Source organism: Bubalus kerabau, chromosome 3 (genome assembly GCF_029407905.1).
Source record: "Bubalus kerabau isolate K-KA32 ecotype Philippines breed swamp buffalo chromosome 3, PCC_UOA_SB_1v2, whole genome shotgun sequence".
NCBI classification, from domain to species: domain Eukaryota; kingdom Metazoa; phylum Chordata; class Mammalia; order Artiodactyla; family Bovidae; genus Bubalus; species Bubalus kerabau.
In genome coordinates, this window is record NC_073626.1 from 39,979,780 (window position 1) to 39,996,942 (window position 17,163).

At 46.5% G+C, this 17,163-nt stretch overlaps 1 protein-coding gene across 13 annotated transcripts in view; it reads left to right on the top strand.

The window, feature by feature from the left end:
- BTBD9 (BTB domain containing 9) overlaps positions 1-17,163 on the top strand; it is a 410,213-nt gene that overhangs the window by 362,859 nt on the left and 30,191 nt on the right. The window contains exon 11 of one of the 13 annotated variants that reach the window (XM_055571507.1): positions 3,667-3,751. The exons of the other annotated variants lie outside the window; for them this stretch is intronic. Coding sequence (XP_055427482.1) covers positions 3,667-3,736 — 70 coding nt within the window. The 3' untranslated portion in view covers positions 3,737-3,751. Of the gene's footprint in view, positions 1-3,666; positions 3,752-17,163 lie in introns of those variants that run through there. 13 annotated transcript variants of the gene reach the window in all.

Here is a 17,163-nt window from a genome sequence, read left to right on the forward strand (position 1 = left end):
GAACAGTAAATAAGCCATAGAGATCCAGTGCGCAGTATAATGAATATAAACAATAATATTGTACTTAATTATGTAATGTGATAAGTATTGCCATAAAGGCAGTCATATTACAATAAATAAATGCATCAAAGTAACATACTTTAAACTTACACAATGTTACATGTCACATTTATTCAATTAAAAATATATTGTTAAAAGAAGAACTTTCATTCAGGAGAAAAAGGGAACGGGGTGGGAGATGTAGGGGTGTGGAAGGCTAATACAGGAAGGACTGCGCCAGCCCCACTACTGTGCCTTCGTCTCTCACTGTTGCGGGCTACGGCTTCTTCTCTGGACACGGTCTGTGCTTTCTCATCTTTGTGACGCTTCCATATGGTGGAGCCACTCCCTGGAATGCTAGTCTTTATTGTCCCTCCCCAACCCCTGCCCCTTCTCTGACTGGAGAAGAGTTCTAGGTCATTCTTGATGTCCAGTTCACTGTCATCTCTGAATGTTATCCTGAGCTCTCCAGACTAAACTCGGAAGAGGTAGAACTCAGGCTAAATGTGAGAAAGCCCCTCCGCCCTTCCTCAATCAGTGCTGAAACTGGACTCAACAGACGTGGCAAGGGAGGGGAGGATTCAGGCCTGGTGAGGTGACAGAACCACGTAAGGATTTGAGGGAGCCTGTTCTAACTGCACCTCTTCTCAGGGATGAGGAGAAACTGAATCTCGTCTGTCCACTACTACATTCCTGCCACCTGGTTGAAGCTCAGCACATGGCAATGTGTTAATGTGCATCTGCGAGGTCATCTGTTTCCTAATCTAGAACTTAAAAATCATGGAATTCAAGGGACTCATGGATAGCACAATCATAAGAAATAATGGGACCCAGAAACTCCACTCGCAGATATATCTACCCAAGAGAAATGAAAACATACGTCCACCTTGAAAACTTGTAAATGAGTGTTCACCTCATTCTTATTCCTCAAGGCTCTCTCCTCACAGATCTGTGGCTGGACCAGGGTTTACTGCTTTAACACATTGTTAATTTACAAACAAATCCAGAGAGTTCATTGTGGAGTTTTGAGGTGTGAGGAGAGCAAAGCCCAGACCAGAGGGCACTGCTATCAGACTGAAAGCACTGATCCCACCTTCTGCACGTGTAACTGGCCCACAGCAGCACCGGGCACACGGTGGGGAGGCGGACAGGGTGGGAGGGGAGCAAGTGCAGCTTCAGTGGCCCTTGATGGGCCGTCAGCCCCTTTTAGAGTTGGCTGTATGTTTTGGCCACTAGGTCAACAGTAGAAGTCCCTACTGTAAATCAGATCTTACACCAGCATTGGAATGGGATTCTCGGTCAGTAAAATTCAGATATTGAAGTCAGAATGATCCTTGTCCCTAATGTTATACTGGAAAATATCTAATTATATATAAATGCAGGAGTTAGAGACATTTACATGAACTTGACCTGACTGAGCCACAACCCTGATGAATGGCTCTTTTGATAATGAAAGCAATCTAATCCTGTAACCACAAAGCTGCATATGAGATGTTGATTCTGTACCAGCATCACAGAGGTCTCTCATAGTACATGGTTTTTGAATAGCATGTCTGTGTTATCCTACTTAATGCATTTTTACTACCAATTATTGTCTGACTTGACTCAGTGCTAGTAATTCAATTTGATTATTTGATGACATCATAAATATTAATTACAAAGTTGATTATAGTAATGGTGAAAGAATGGAACGAAGGGCCATTTTTATTATGGCAAGTGAAGTCATAGCAAATATATTTGGCCTCTCCTGATTCTATAACTCATACCATTTTTCATTCATCCAAAAAATAAATTGAGCACCTCCTAAGTGTTAGGCACTGAACAAGGCAGACAAGATCTCTAGTTTCGTCAAGTTTACGCTCTAGTTGGGGGAAACCAGCAATAACAAGTAAGTTCTCCCTGCTGATAAGTGCTGTGAAGAAAATGGCACAAGGTAGTAGCTGGATAGTGGTAAGTCTGTGATCTGCAAGAAGCAGCTACTTGAGCTCAGAACCACCACTCTAAAAAAGTGACATCTGAGCTTAGTGATATCGAAGCCAGCTTTACAAAAGCTGGGGGGAAGAGAATTTAAGGTAGACGTAAGGCTGTAAGAATGGAATGGGCTTGGTGTGTGTACAGAACAGAAAGATGGCAGTGCTGCTGAAGCTTGGAGGAGGAATTGGAGATGGAGAGACTCGTGGATCTCAGATTGTATATGATCTTTAGGTCTTGTTAAGGAGGCTGAATTTGATTCTAAGAGTAATGGGGAGCTGTTAGAAGGTTTTAAGCAAGGGAACGATGTGAACTGATTTCTGCTTTTTCAAGATCACTCTGGTTGCTGTATGGAGAATGATTTGGAGGGAGGTAAATAACAGAGTGGGAAGACCAGTAAGGAGGCTGGTGCTATAACCCTGATAAGAGAATACAGGGTCTTGGACTGGGATGGTGATGCTGGAGATGGTAAAAGTGGCTGGCTTTGGAAAACATACTGCTGATGGACTGGACTGGAGACCAGGGTGGGGATGGGGGAGAGGAAAGAGGCCTTGATGCAGAACTTCTGGCTCTGTCCTTGGTCCTGGACATTTTAGCACTTTACTTTTTCTATCAGTGCCCTGAAAGAAGACAGAAGGCCTTCTTCCTGGGTTTCTAAAGCTAGGAGGGATGACAACTGTGATAGATGACAAACGTGAGATTCAAAATGATCTCTCTAGCCCCTAATGTGGGACCAAACCAAGAGGATGGGACTTAATGGGGATAAACGTGATGGCCTCCACTTAGGCTCAGAAAATCAATTGTGTAAGTACAGTACGGGGGCAGTCAAGCTTGAGAGAAGTTCATGTGAAAAAGTGCTGTGGTTTTAATTGGCCACAAACTCAGTATGAGGTAATGATTAGGATGAGGCTGCTGCAGACCTTAGGCAGTCTTAATGTACCCTGACTGCTTAGCGTCCACATGCCCACACAGCTTCCTATCGTGCCCCGTGCTGGTCGGGGTGTGTTAATGCTTAAAGGAGTACACTGAAGGGGGACCACGTGATAAGAGTTCGGGAAGCTGTTTCATGGGGGGAATCAACTGAAGGAACAAGGGGTAAAGTAAGACCAGGTAAGACAAGACTGAGGGAGTTGTGAGGTCATGATAAGTATCTTGAAATATGTGCAGCACTTTTTTGTGGGAAAGAAACCCTGATTCTATTAACCCTGGAGGTGGGCACTTAACTATTTTATTCTTGCAACAGTAAGTAGAGTGGTTTGGTAGTAAGAGAGACTAAACCCAGAAAAGCCCGGGAGCAGCAGTGAGAGACGAGAGAGGCCATGGGCGTCTGAGCAGAGCCGTTGCAGTGGGGACATGAAGTCTTGCAGCTGAGAACCTGAAGTGGGGTGGCCCCCTTGAGGGAAGACAGAAAAAACCCTGTAGCTCTGTGCCCTGGTGCCCGGGCAGCCAGTCAGCAGGGTGGACAGCCGACAGCCAGAGGGTGAGGCAGAGGGACTTCTTCTAGGAGAAGTCCCACACATCATTCGTGAAGCACCGGTAGCAAAAGAACTCGCTCTTCTCAAGTCTGTCCGCCTATCAGACTCGAGGTGCCTGGGTTCTCAGCATGGGGAGACTGCCAGCCCCACGCCGCCTGCCCCCTTACACTGTCACCCCCAGCTCCATCAGCAGGAGGAACTGCAAGCATGAAGGAATCACGCCCTCGTTTTTCATGGACACGGAGCTGTGAGCATCTGCAGACATGTCTGTGGCCTCTTCTGAAGCTCTCCTACCGCCTCCTCAACCAGTAACTCAGCCGCCCCCGGGGCCCGCCAGCCCCGCTGCCCTGGCTGCCTTGTGCCTTGGATCGCTTTCCTTCACTCCTGCCCATCAGAGCAGAGGGGACAAGGACAGTGAGTGGTGGGGAGCCGGGTGTCTGAGTGTTCAACCAGGCTTCATTGTGTGGCTCTCTATTCTTCATGTTTTTGAAAGGCTCATTGTTTAGGCCTCCAGGAATCTTTGGATTCGACATCTGAAGGATGTAACTGTGAACCACGTAATAAATATGTGCTCTTGAAACAACATTAAGTGGCAGCACTAATGACTTCAGCCAGGACTTCAAAGCACAAGCCCCAGAAGTGGCTTCCTTTGGAGAGCAATCAGAATCCCAGAACTCTGGAAACTTGGAGAGAGGAGGCATCTGACCGCCTCTCTAGACACTGCTCTGTGTCTCCTTGCACACAGCATTTGGTCTCCCTGGGAAGCGAGCCTGGGGCACCCAGCAGATGAGAAGGCCACTCCAGGACACCCTTGTTAAGTGGTGACACTCACACTGTCCGACCTCTGTTTGTTTCAGCCGTAAAATCCTGGGTCAGATTGTGGTTAGAAAGTCGATTGCTTGCAAAGCAACCCTACCGACTCTAGGTCTTTGTTTTATTCAGGGCTGCTCTGTCAGCTGTGGGCTCGCCTTTGATGGGGCACAGCAGTGTTTTTCATGTCTAACTAGTGTTTTAATGTTTGTGAGAGACTGTGGTTAATTGGATCCCCATGGTACCACAAATGGCTTTAGAAGCCTCTTGTGTCTGAGGGGCTAATTCTGGGACTGTGTGTGCATGCGTGCATACCCATGTGCCCTCACACCTGAGCAGGCACCATGAGAGTTTTAAGTGTTCCTTGACCCACATCTCAGGTTTGAGAATTTTTAATACTTGTTTTTTCCAAATTCAAAAATCATGGCATCTCCCCTAGATTTGTAACCTTTCTCCTCTCGCCCTTGTTTATTGCGTGTGTTGTTCTGGGGCCAGTTGAAGCAGCCCAGCCAGACTCATCGTGAGCATGTCTGATCCCCACGCATGGGTATGTTACCCATGTCCACTGTCTTGCGGGCCACTGTGTTCCTCCAGCCCCCGCTTACTGACTTTCCTTTTGCAGGGTTGCAGCAGCAACAAGGTCCCCATGTGCTCCTTTCTGGTTTTCTGCTCAGTGGCTGTGAAAGCATCCAGGGGCCTGCCTGCTGCTCATCCAGAGAAGGGCAGCCACAGGCAGTTCCTTATGCACAGGCTGCCATTCTTTGGATCCTGCAGTCTGATCACAAGGTGGGGATCAGCATCTTATCAGTTCTCCACAAGAGACAGGGTCTTGTACTCTCATGCCCTCTCTGACACCTGAGGTAAACCTCTTTCTCATAACCTGAACAAGCCTAACATTCATTTGCACAGAGCAGTGAGGGCACATTAAAGCAGATGCTTTTATAAGGGGAGCAGCGGGTACAGAAATAGTTCAGTATACCTCGGAGCAGGACAGTTCAGCTCAGTCACTCAGTCATGTCCGACCCTTTACAACCCCATGGATTGCAGCATGCCAGGCTTCCCTGTCCTTCACCAATTCCCAAAGGTTGCTCACACTCATGTCCATCAAGTCGGTGACACCATCCAACCATCTCATCCTCTGTCGGGCAAGACAGGCTGTTAGGATCTGGGATGCCTAGGAAGTGGAGAAGTTAATCCATGTCTGACCTTTAGCCTCCTGCTCCTTCCTTGCCAATGGACTGTGCTCACTGATCGCGCTCCTACTCCTTCCTTGCCGATGGACTGTGCTCACTGATCGCATGTGCATGTATCTTGTTAGTCTTCTCTTGTTATCTGTGTGTCCTATCTGCCTCAGGTGGATTGGTGTCCTGGAGGTACTCTAGGTGGTAAAACTCTAAACAAAGATAAGATATCATGAGGAACTTCCCTGGTGGTCCAGTGGTTAAGATTCTGTGCTTCCACTACAGGGGGTGCAGGTTGGCCCTCTGGTCAGGAAACTAAGATCATGCACCTTAGATCTCTTCAACTAGAGCATAAACTTCTAGAGCATAAAGCCAAGGTTGCATTCTCATAGAGTCCCTAACCTCTCTGCTCTTTGCCTGGCTGGTTAAATGACCATTTCCAGCCAAGCTCAAGTTGTTCTCTGCTCTTCTCTCATAGCACTGTGTTCCATTCCTTCCTAACAAGCTATCACAGCGTATAATTCTATGTTATTTGTAATTAACTTTTTTATGTATCTTTTCCAGTAGACTTTAAGTTCTGTAACCGTAGGGGACCCTGTCTGCTTTGTTCATATGTACATTAAGAGTTGGACATGACTGAGTGACTTCACTTTCACTTTTCACTTTCATGCATTGGAGGAGGAAATGGCAACCCACTCCAGTGTTCTTGCCTGGCGAATCCCGGGAACAGGGGAGCCTGGTGGGCTGCCGTCTATGGAGTCGCACAGAGTCGGACACAACTGAAGTGACTTAGCAGCAGCAGCAGCATCCATATGATGCCTGGTACATATTAATATTTTTTGAGTAACTAAAGGAATGGTTCCCCAAGAAGACATCAAGTTAAGGGCCAGAGAATCTCTGTTTTCGTAAATCTTACCAGCTGGGGCTGTCCGTGGCCTTCACCTTCATGTTCTGCTGGGCTAGCTTCCTAATGTACCCTGAGCATTCAGCCTCTCCCCATTACCTCTGAATGTGACTGCTAGTGACTTGACTCAGATGAATCTCAGAGACACTGAGGCCCAGCGCTGGGCAAGAGATGGACGCTACCTGAGCTATTTGTTCCTGTCCCATTTGTCTGTGGAAGGAGGGATGGATGACTTTAGGGCTCCAGATGCAGAGAAGAAGGTAAGTGGACTTCTGACCAAGTGTGTAAGGACAAATGCAGAGGCCCCCGGGGGCACACAGAGGAAGCACCTGCTTTCATATCTTCTGTCCCTGGTGGTGACGTGCCCGTCTCTTAGGAGAGCCCATTAAGACAGTCACCATGAACAGCGGAAATTCCATCAGAAGGTAGTTACCTTAAACTAAATGTGACTTTCCGACCCACATTTATGGATTTACACTAATTAGATTGTGGGACTGCAGCATCACATTTCATTATTACCTTGAAATTACAATTTCATTCTAAATGACCAAGCCTTGTAAGCAGTGTAAGCACCACCTGACACTTATTCTGAAACAGGCCCCGTGTTAAGCTGCAAGTGTTTAGTGGTCAATATTTGAAGAACTCTGAATATATAAATCATGAAAATCAGAAATGGAAAAAACAATGTTAGCTTTTCCTTGAACCAGCTATACACTGGTCTTTGGCTCAGTGGCGACCATTCTCTCTCCTGCACATCTTTGTCTTACACAAGCTCTTTCTGTTATGTTCCTGGCATCCCCTTACCCCTGTTCAGATCTTCTGGTGCAGAGCTTCTCCATTGCTACTGTTTACATATCATGTGTACTTTGGCTGGTAGTCTCTAAAAACCTTTGTGTTTCATCCAACATTGATTTCGCCCCAAAGCTCCTCTTTCCCCAAGCAGTGGTGCTGGTTTTGACAGTCCTTTTTTCCCTCATCTTTATGAGATGGCCTGCATCCAGAAGTGTGCTCATGGTCCTGTCCAAGATTAGGAATCCTTGGCCAGGGGCCTGCCAGCTGAGCCAGGCAGACAGATAAATTCCAGAAGAGGAATGACAACATAGAAAAGAAGGCTGTACAGCCATGAGACTCAAATAAATCTTATTACTGAATTATCCATACCTCAGAATTGTTAAGAAGTCTCATTGGAAGAAGTAAGACCAAGACAGGGATTTCCAGAGTAAGAAGAGAAATTGGGAAAATTTGGGGAAGATGTTGAAGCTGGGTGTAACACATTTTTTAAAAAAGGAAAAGAAGAAAGAGGAAAAACAAAGGGAATAAAGCAAATGTTTGGCTGAAATGGGTAAAAATGAGCTGGAGGGGTGTGACAAGATGAGGGCGGACCTGTGGTTGGTGAGGAATTGGGTAGGAAGAAAGAGGACTGAGCATCTAAATTCATCTAATTCCCGTGTAGGCATATCCCCCCTGCTTAGAAGAATGATGGCTTGGCACTGTAGTGTGGTAGGGAAATTGTTGTGACAATCTACAAATCGTCCTCCAGACTCAGGGTTAGAGCCTCATTTCTTTTGGCTTGCCCACATGAGATCTATTAAAAAAAAAAAAAAAAATATATATATATATATATATATATATATATATATAGAATATGTAAATAAAGCAGTGGGAGAAAAACTAGAATGGGAAGCCAGAAAGAACACCTGTGGCCACATGACCTACTCGTGATATGTGTATGTGTAACACGTCTAGCTCTAATGTCTGTTCGCATTTGCTAGGTGGGCTTTTCCTGTGAGAGACAGAGATTCTTCAACTAGAGCCTTTTCAGCTCATGGTACCCCCACAGGATTACATACTTGATCTCATTCTGTCCACAATTAAAATTAGAGTTCTTTTTCTTTTGTTAAATAAATAAACTGAATGAATTGTCCGTGCTAATTTAGCCCTTTCTCCCTTCATCAGTGTGATATTTACTTTTATTAATACTAATAAGTGTTGTATTTGAGTGGCTACCAGCCCCGTTTTTCAGACAAATCTTAGAGTTCAGTGTCAAATGTATCTGATGCGTGGTAAGTGCTTAGGCCTTCTCAGGGCTTCATTTCTTCGGAACAATGAGTAATTATTCCAGCTCCTCCCTGCCCTGTGGGGATATTTGGACAGTAAATGAGATCACATCTCTGATAGCGCTGCCTGCTCTTCAGAGGAGATCTGCACTGTTGTTGTTAGGTGAATATTGTTCTTTCCCAGAGTGCACCCCACCTAATACCTGCGGCGCCACCGTCTCTTGGGGCTTCCACCGGGGGAAAGATTGCAGTGGCGCTGTGCTCAGGTTTCCTGTGGCATTCTGAGGGCAGGACTCTTTGGTGCTCCTGGCCTGTACGTCTGTGCACTGAGCTCCTGGGTGTCTGAGACTGAAGGGGAGAAGATGCCACTGGCCTTCTAGGGGGAGGCTCTGGCCTGGGGGCGGCTGGGTGATTACAGGAAGGCAGGTGCTGATTTACCTGTTTGCCAGTTTATTTTCTTTGGGAGGCAGCGTTTCAATTTACTGCATTCCTTGGAGGTTTGACATATCAATTAGATGTTATCGACAGTAATAGAGGGGCAGTTGCTGTAAATGTGAAGTTTTTACTGGTAGGCCATGAAATGACACCCCAAGGGACTGTAACAGGGCGTGATAAATATCGTGTTACCTGCACACGGGCAGAGGGACTGATTAACAGGGGAGGGTGATTCTATCTCCTGCACTAAAATGTTATTTATTCATTTGCTGTCAATCAAACCTTCTGTTCTAATTGGCTGAAAGGTTAAATCATCAAGATCTGCTCATAAACCAAGTTAAGGTAGGAAGAAAAGTGGTGTTAAATCATAATCAGTAGCTTGTTTATTTACTGCATTATCACATCTGCATGACCTTGCAGAGCCTTTCTCTCCCCTCTGATTACAATAGCAACCCTGAGCTGGGACTTGCGCCTGGGTGGAGGTTGCAGGGAAGGGGGAGATGGTTGCTATGCCCAGTGGTACACCTGGGATCTGAAGAAGGCCACAGTGGTGCTCCACGCAACACAGCTTGGGTGTAATTAGACCATGGCTGTTCTTCCCGCTGCACCCTAATGTATGGCTCTCATATTGCACGACACTTGTAAAAGGAAGAATTATTTGTCGAAAAGACAAATATATTTCCACACTAACAGTTTTATAAAGATGTCAGTGAATAAGTATAGGCATCATTAAATCACATTTTAAAGGCAGGTTTCTCGTTGTGATAAATCTGCATTATCAAGTCTCATTTCTGAAATGAATCATACATTGTAAAACTTTATGAGAGTTGAGTAAAGGATCCCTTGTTGGCCAGTTCAAGTGTATATTGTCAAACCGTGCAGAAGGATAGCTTCAGACCCCAGTGAGAACGCTGATGGGGTTCCACCCCTTTCTTAGAAGCAGTATTTGAAGTGCAAGCTACTTTGGGCTGGTAAGGAGCTTTTCTCACTGACAAAGCAGCTTATTCAAAGAAAGCCAAGAGTATACTCCCTTTCAGAGGATCTTTCTCCTCAGCTTGGCGCTGAACACAGCTCGCTCTTCAGCAGGGCTGAAAAGCCCAGTCTCCCAGAACCACAGGGCCAAGCAAGGTGGGCACCGTCCACCCCTGGATACTACACCCAGCAGCACACGTGGACGTCCCACCTCTACCACCTACCTGCCCAGAGCTAGACACGGCAGCCTTCAACGCAGACTGCTTTTCCTTCATCTAGATGTTTAATAAATTCACAGTCGCAGTTGTCAATTTCAGTATTTCAAGCACAAAGAGCCATGCTAACTTGTGAATCTGACATACCATATTACCGTATTAAATACCATTGACATGCCATATTAAAAATAAATTAGCCAAAGAGGGTCTAATTGTCTACTCTTCGGAGAGCATCTCTGAGATGACAGGGATAGCAGAATGCCTTCCTCAGTTTGGGTATTATTTGTATTTGTGAATGTATTTTAGGTTATCATGTTTGTGGAAAATATAACAAGTGTATAACAGTAGCTCTTATGGCAGAAACAGCCAACATTTTCTGCTTTCTCATCTTGTGTGACTGCTGAGTTAATTTTCCCCTTAGTAACACTCACTCATCTCAAAACCACCTGGTCTTATGTATTCTCAGTGAATAACACAACTTTGTGGCTATGTTGTTCCGCAGTCAAGTTGCATGTGAGATGCATGACGGACTCCTAGATGGTCTGACAAAACTGAAACAGTTTCAAGGCAGAGAATTAATCAGAAAGACAGATGTTGAGAAGCTGGTCTTGGGTGGCTGATTTAGTAAGGAGGGAACATTTAGTCTAAGGAAGAAAAAGTAGTAAAGGAATGGCCTCCTTTTCCTTCTGAAGGAATAGACTCACCAGCACTTGGATGCGTGTTGCTTTTTACTAGACCTACACAAACAGCTGGTTAGTCATCAGTAACTGTAGGTATTGCTAGACCTGGTCACAGTCTAGATGGGGACTCACAAACAAACAAAAACATGATAGAGAGGTTCTATCTAGAAAGCCAGACCCAACAAGTGGACTGTTTTTCCCCAATCAGACAAAATGCCATAGAGAACTATAAGAGAAATTACATTTTGTATACATACAATGCATATGCATTGGGATTTGAGAATAAAAAATCGGGATGGTGTGAAGATGACAGCAAGTATTTCCTTTGTAAAGTTGCTTAGTCGTAGCTAAGACAGGTGGCTGTCTTTTCTGTGAGCTTCTGTCCATACTCACCCTCAGTCTCAGGCTAGAGCCCAGGGAGTTGCTGGCAGACATTCCAAACCAGGAATTTTAGGACCTGAACATGGGCCCAGCCTACTTTGACGGAACAGACTATTTGGGAAGGTCTCTATAACGGGACTGGGTGGAAGTCGGCAGGTCCAGGGGCTTGTTCTAGAGCAAAGGCAATCAGTACAGCTTAGGGAGTGTCCCAGGCAGGTGACAACAGGGACCCAGCCTTGGAAACTGGGATTCAGAAACAGACTGTGGCCCTAGGAGGGCTGGAAAGGTTATGGCGGGACCTTAGGGCTTTAGGGAGAGAAAGTTGTTGGGTATTAATAGGATAGGGGTTGGGGCCATATTCTGCACATAGCCTGTTTTTATATGGTTACTAAGCTAAGAATAGTTTTTACATTTTAAAAGGATTGTAAGAAATAAAGCCTATGTGACAAGGAGCTGTGTGGTGTAAAATATTGATATTTACTGTCTGACCTTTTACAGTAAAAGTTTGCTGACCCTGGAGGAGTTAGGCATAGACCAGAATGTAGAATAATTTCTGGAACCAGAGGTATGACATGCTTTTTGAATTACCAGGAATAAAGTGAGGGCCAGATTCTAGTGCCCAGATACACAAGAGCAGGATCCAGAGCATGGCTTACCTAGCAGTGGAGTGATTTCCCGTGTTCCCCCTCACTGGGGTAAGATTGGGCTGGGGCCCAGGTAGAATCCACAGGTAAGAGAGGGTTGGGGGGCTGCTGCAGGAAATCGGTCATGGGCACAGCTGGTGGCAGCGGAGGGTACCTGACATTTCTAGTGATAGTTTACCAAGTGCTCTGCCAGCCTTTGCCTTGTTTAACTTTCCTGACTACCTGCAGGTTAGGTGTTCTCCAGGTGGGACAGCAAGGACTTCAGAGAGCAGGTGACTTGTCCAAGGCAGAACCGGAGCCCAGACCCAAATACTGTGGATCCTATATGGTGGGGTTCCTGCCTCACCCCAGCTCCTCTCCCTCGGTAACCCTTGGCCAGCAGACCCCTCCACCCAGCCAGGGTATCTATGGAGCACTTTTGAAAGCTGTGTTTGGAACCTCCCTCTCACAATATCCCTGCCATTTCAACCCCCCATCCTCACTGACACTAAAATTACCTCCCAAGTCTTCCTGATTCCCTTATTCTAAAACCTTACTAGATTTTTCCAGCTTGTGCTTCCTACCTAGTAGAACATAAGCTCATCCTCCTTGTTATAGAGCAGAATGGTGGGTCTCGAAGTGTGGTACCCGGGCGATAAGCATCACCTGGGAACATGTTAGAAATACAAATTCTCAGGTCTCACCCCAGACCTCCTGAATCAGAAACTTGGGGAGTAGGTGCTGGCTGGCTGTGCCAGCGTTCCCTCCAGGCGATGCTGGGGAGCTCAAGTTGGAGACCCAGGGAGAGCACATCACAACACATGCAAGAATCACCCTGGACACACAGCTCTATGGCCTGGAACATCGCCTCTGTTCTCTCCAGAAGGTGGTTGCTCTGTTTTTCACTGTGACAGCGACACCACAGGTCATTGTGTTCTGGTTCTGTTACGAGGCCCGGTGAGAAGTTCACTGCTGAGCACTCCCATACTGGGGGACAATCATAAGAGTTTAGGAACATGTCACGTAAACCTAATACTACCAGACTTGTGGGGGTCCCAACATCCAGGTCTTCAGAGGGAACCTGCATTTCCCAAATTCTGCATTTCTGTAGAATGCACACTAGTGTGTCTAACCAGACTTATAATTTGCTATGAAAAGGGGTCCCAGCCAGGGGTTCTCAGAAACACTCTGCAGAGCCTGTACCAGTCTTCTGCGTCCCAGATCCACTGGCTAATGGCACATGATTCAAAGCTGGGAGTCATGATCTTCCCAACAAACATTGTGAAACTGACAATAAGAAAATCATAAAAGCTAAGATGTATCTCCCAAAGGTACAGCCAACACTCATCATGGGCACCGAGTCCACAGGTGGTACAGTGTCAGTTTCATTGTTAATTTAGTACAGGTCCCTCCCATGATGTTTTGTCACATCCAGAAGAAATGGTTCCAAAAGGACATTTGTCATCTTCAGTTATAGATGAGTAACAGTCCTTCACGAGGAGCAAAGGGTGAAAATAAAGATACCCTCCCCAGGGTATCTTAAAATCGATACCCCTCGAGGGGTCTTCTTCCTGGAGCCGTCTCTAGGCAAGAGCTGGGACTGTTATTAGTGGTGGTGATACTAGAGTGGGGCAGGGGCGGGGGTGGGGTGGGGATGGTGGTTGTTCATCTCTAGTTTAAAGGCTTCTCAATACAGAGTTTCAGATCTAGAGTTCTGCTGACTTGATGGGGGAAAAAAAAAAAAAAAAACAGCTGAATGACAGAACAGCTGAAATTTCATCCATTTCTGCATCTCACACACCACAGCCCTTCAGGACTGCCCAGCAGGACACCAGTGTGATCCTGATGGGGGCTGAGCCACAGCAAAGCAGGGAGATGAGTAAAAATCATCTAGCAACTTTAGGAAGATCTACTTTGGGCTTTTACACACTTGGTTGAACTTTTCAAAAATATTGAATAAACCACTTGCCAGCTGTGATTACCAACAGCTCTATTTGACAGTCCTTGACATAAAGCCAATGGGCATGCACGACGTCATCCAGCTCTAACAGGGCCTTGGTTAGCAGCTGCTAGGGGGCTGAGGGTGCTCCTGGGCCTGGCCCATGTTTCCTGTCCCCGGGTGCTGTGCACTCGAGCGTTGCTAAACTGTTTGCCTAGCGAGCCCAGGGGCGGACATGAAGCCTGCCTGTACATCTCCATCACTCAGAGCGCTCTTTATGTTCCGATCTCCAGGAACACAAATAATATTCTTTCTAAGCCGCTCCAAAATACAAGTGATAGAAAATATCATGGAAAAGGTGAACTGCCAGACAGTAAGCCCTCATGACCAAGAGCTTATTCATAAAATGATGACAAATTTATTACACACACTCACAGCCAGCTTTCTGAGATTAATAGCTGATCTATCTGATTTTAAAGCCTGACAGTGGAATCAGAAAGAGTTACTGGTTAGTTTTCTCACCCATCTCCTTCACCCAGCAGCCTTCTTCCCCAAGAAATAATACAGAAAAATAAGCTGATTTAGCTTCAGCAACAGTTTTACAGTGTTTTATGGCAGGAGATTTCCATGTGCCAAGGATAACTTTTAACCTTGTTGAATGCAATTTGACTTCTTGGCATCTGCCTTCAACTCTGCAAAACCCTTAGGGCAGGGGACTAACATGGTGGATAACTAGGGGTAGATTGAAACACAACCTGAAAGGAAGCCATATTTTTGTGTGTCTCATGGCTGCCTGTTTACTATGAAGTTGTAAAGAAGCCATTGTTTGATGTCTTAGCCTTGGGGGCATGAACAGAATTCAAAGCAGGTGTGAAGAAATACACTGCATCAAATCTTAGGCATGCAAACGCACACACACACAGCCTAGGTTCAGAAAATAGGAGGAAATCTCTGAGGTTGCTGGTTGAAGGGGAGTCAGGATTTGCCACAAACAGCAAGGTACCTCCCATGCAGTTTCTTTCTCCTGAGCCTAATTGAAAGGATCTAACTATAACCCCTGGCCTGCTGTACAGCTAGCCTCTCTCTTTGCCGAGCTGAATCCTCCTACCTGGCTTCGCATCTGATTGTTGTGTCAGAAATTTTCTAAATTATTCAGTGTATGCACTTATCACATGCCCTGCTTGTCTCCTGTCCTGTCTCCATGTCTACCACACTGAATTTCCTGGAGCTCGCAGCTGCCTCTTCCTATGGCACCAGCATAATGATGCCCAGTGGTCTGGCTGAAGGTGCTGAGATGGGTGGAGCAAGGTCATGGGAAAGTTCATTCTTGCCTGGGTCTAGGCCACTGTACAACAGGAATTTGAGAAGGGGTCAGAGACCCCTTTCAGATCGGATCAGATCAGTCGCTCAGTCGTGTCCGACTCTTTGCGACCCCATGAATCACAGCACGCCAGGCCTCCCTGTCTATCACCAACTCCCGGAGTTCACTGAGACTCACATCCATTGAGTCAGTGATGCCATCCAGCCATCTCATCCTCTGTCGTCCCCTTCTCCTCTTGCCCCCAATCCCTCCCAGCATCAGAGACTTTTCCAATGAGTCAACTCTTCGCACGAGGTGGCCAAAGTACTGGAGTTTCAGCTTTAGCATCATTCCTTCCAAAGAAATCCCAGGGCTGATCTCCTTCAGAATGGACTGGTTGGATCTCCTTGCAGTCCCCTTTGGGAAGGACTCAAAACCAGCCCTGGAGAGCAGGGTGCCTGCAAGAGAACACTCGCCTCTTCTAAGTCTTAAGAGAGGTCTAGGCCAGCAAAGGCTGGGCCTGGAAAGTTACTAACACCAAGTTGAAGGTGGCACTGATTTTTTATTTTTTAATCAAGAAAGTGTTGGAAAAGAGGAAGAGATGATTTTTTTTTTTAACTCAACTTTTTTACCCTCAGAAAATGTCCCTGAAGGAAGATTGTTATATGCACGAACTGCCTTACATTCATTCAGGTCATTCCCTGTCTTGCTTTAATTGTGTGGAATGTGGCAGCTTATGCAAGTTCCAGAAGAGACCTTTATGGGGCCAGTCACGAATACTTGTCACCTTTTCATTATAGAACTCACATTCAGAGATTCCCAGCGATAAATGGCTCTAGGCTAATCTTGGGCAGCTCCATGCTAGGAGCTATAGTTTTCATCAAAAAGAAACTTTATACATAATACTCTGGAGATTTTTTAAGCTCTCTTCCAGTGCTCCCAATTTCTTATCTGTTCAGTTACAAATATCAAGCCCTTAATGGCTGGCGAGGGAGAGTCTATTTTTAAGTTTTTACTGAATAATCTCCCCTCACTCCCTCCCAGTGTGAGGTGCTGCACGAATTTGGCATGTCATAAGATCTGGAAGCCCTAAGGGGCTTAGTGTAATTTTTATGTATGAAATTGGTCAGGTTTGATTCAGAGACTGTCTGGCGGTCCTTCTGGAGGGCTGCTGGCTTGCTTTGCTCTGTGTACTGTCGTGGGTTTTTAAGGTCAGGGCCAGGTTTCGTTCTGCACACACAGGCTTTTGGCATGAATTTCCATAAAAGCAGACTTTTTATTAAACCTAAAATTCAGGGGGCATTTAGCCCTCATTGTGTTCTAAATCCCTTTGGTATTTAAAACACTAGGAAATGAAATTGCCAAATTCTTAACATTTGAAAATCGGCTCCTGCCCACGCCTGGTCCTCACGTTTCCAGCGCACACCTCGGGGCGGGTGCTGTGGTGGGACACGTGGAGGTGGCTGTGGTCACCCAGAGCCTGGAGGAGGCGGCACTGTCCTTGGAGGCAACAGGCCTCTTCAGAGTGATTCCAAGCTCCTTAGAGGCTGGAAGGAGCCACTGGCGTCATTAAATCAATACTTGTGCTGAGCATCGTGCTTGCCCGGGACAGGGAATCCTCTGGGAAACAGCGAGCTGGATCTGCCCTTCCCTCCAGCCCTCAGGGCTGCCTGCTGGCAGAAAGTGTGGTCAAGCCGCCAGCTCCTCCATCCTTTCAGGGGAGACCCAGACCCAGGTGGTGATTGTATTCCAGGCAAATTTCAGCAAAATTTCCAAACACCTGAGATGGGTACTGAGAGATCAAAAGCAGGAACATCCCTAATGAACAGCGTGGAGCAAATCAAGGCACTGGAGCCAGTGCAGGGCCCCAAGGGAGGAGAGGCAAGTCCTCCCCACCCTACCACAGGCCGGCCTAGCCTGGTCCAGCCCGTTCTGGAAAGGAGCAGCACAGCGTGTGGAACCCCTGCTGCATGGAGACCCCTTGCTCCTCTGCTCTCCTCACCTCCAGGGCAGGGCCACACGGGTGTGTCTCTTTACCCCACCAAGGACAGGACCCCACAGCCTCTCACCACGCCAACTGGCTTCTCATTTGCCTGTGGGCAGCTTGCTGACTTCCCTTCTGCCCATCAGCCACTCACAGTGGGCCTCAGCACCCCAGAGGTGCATTGGTGGACTCTGCCC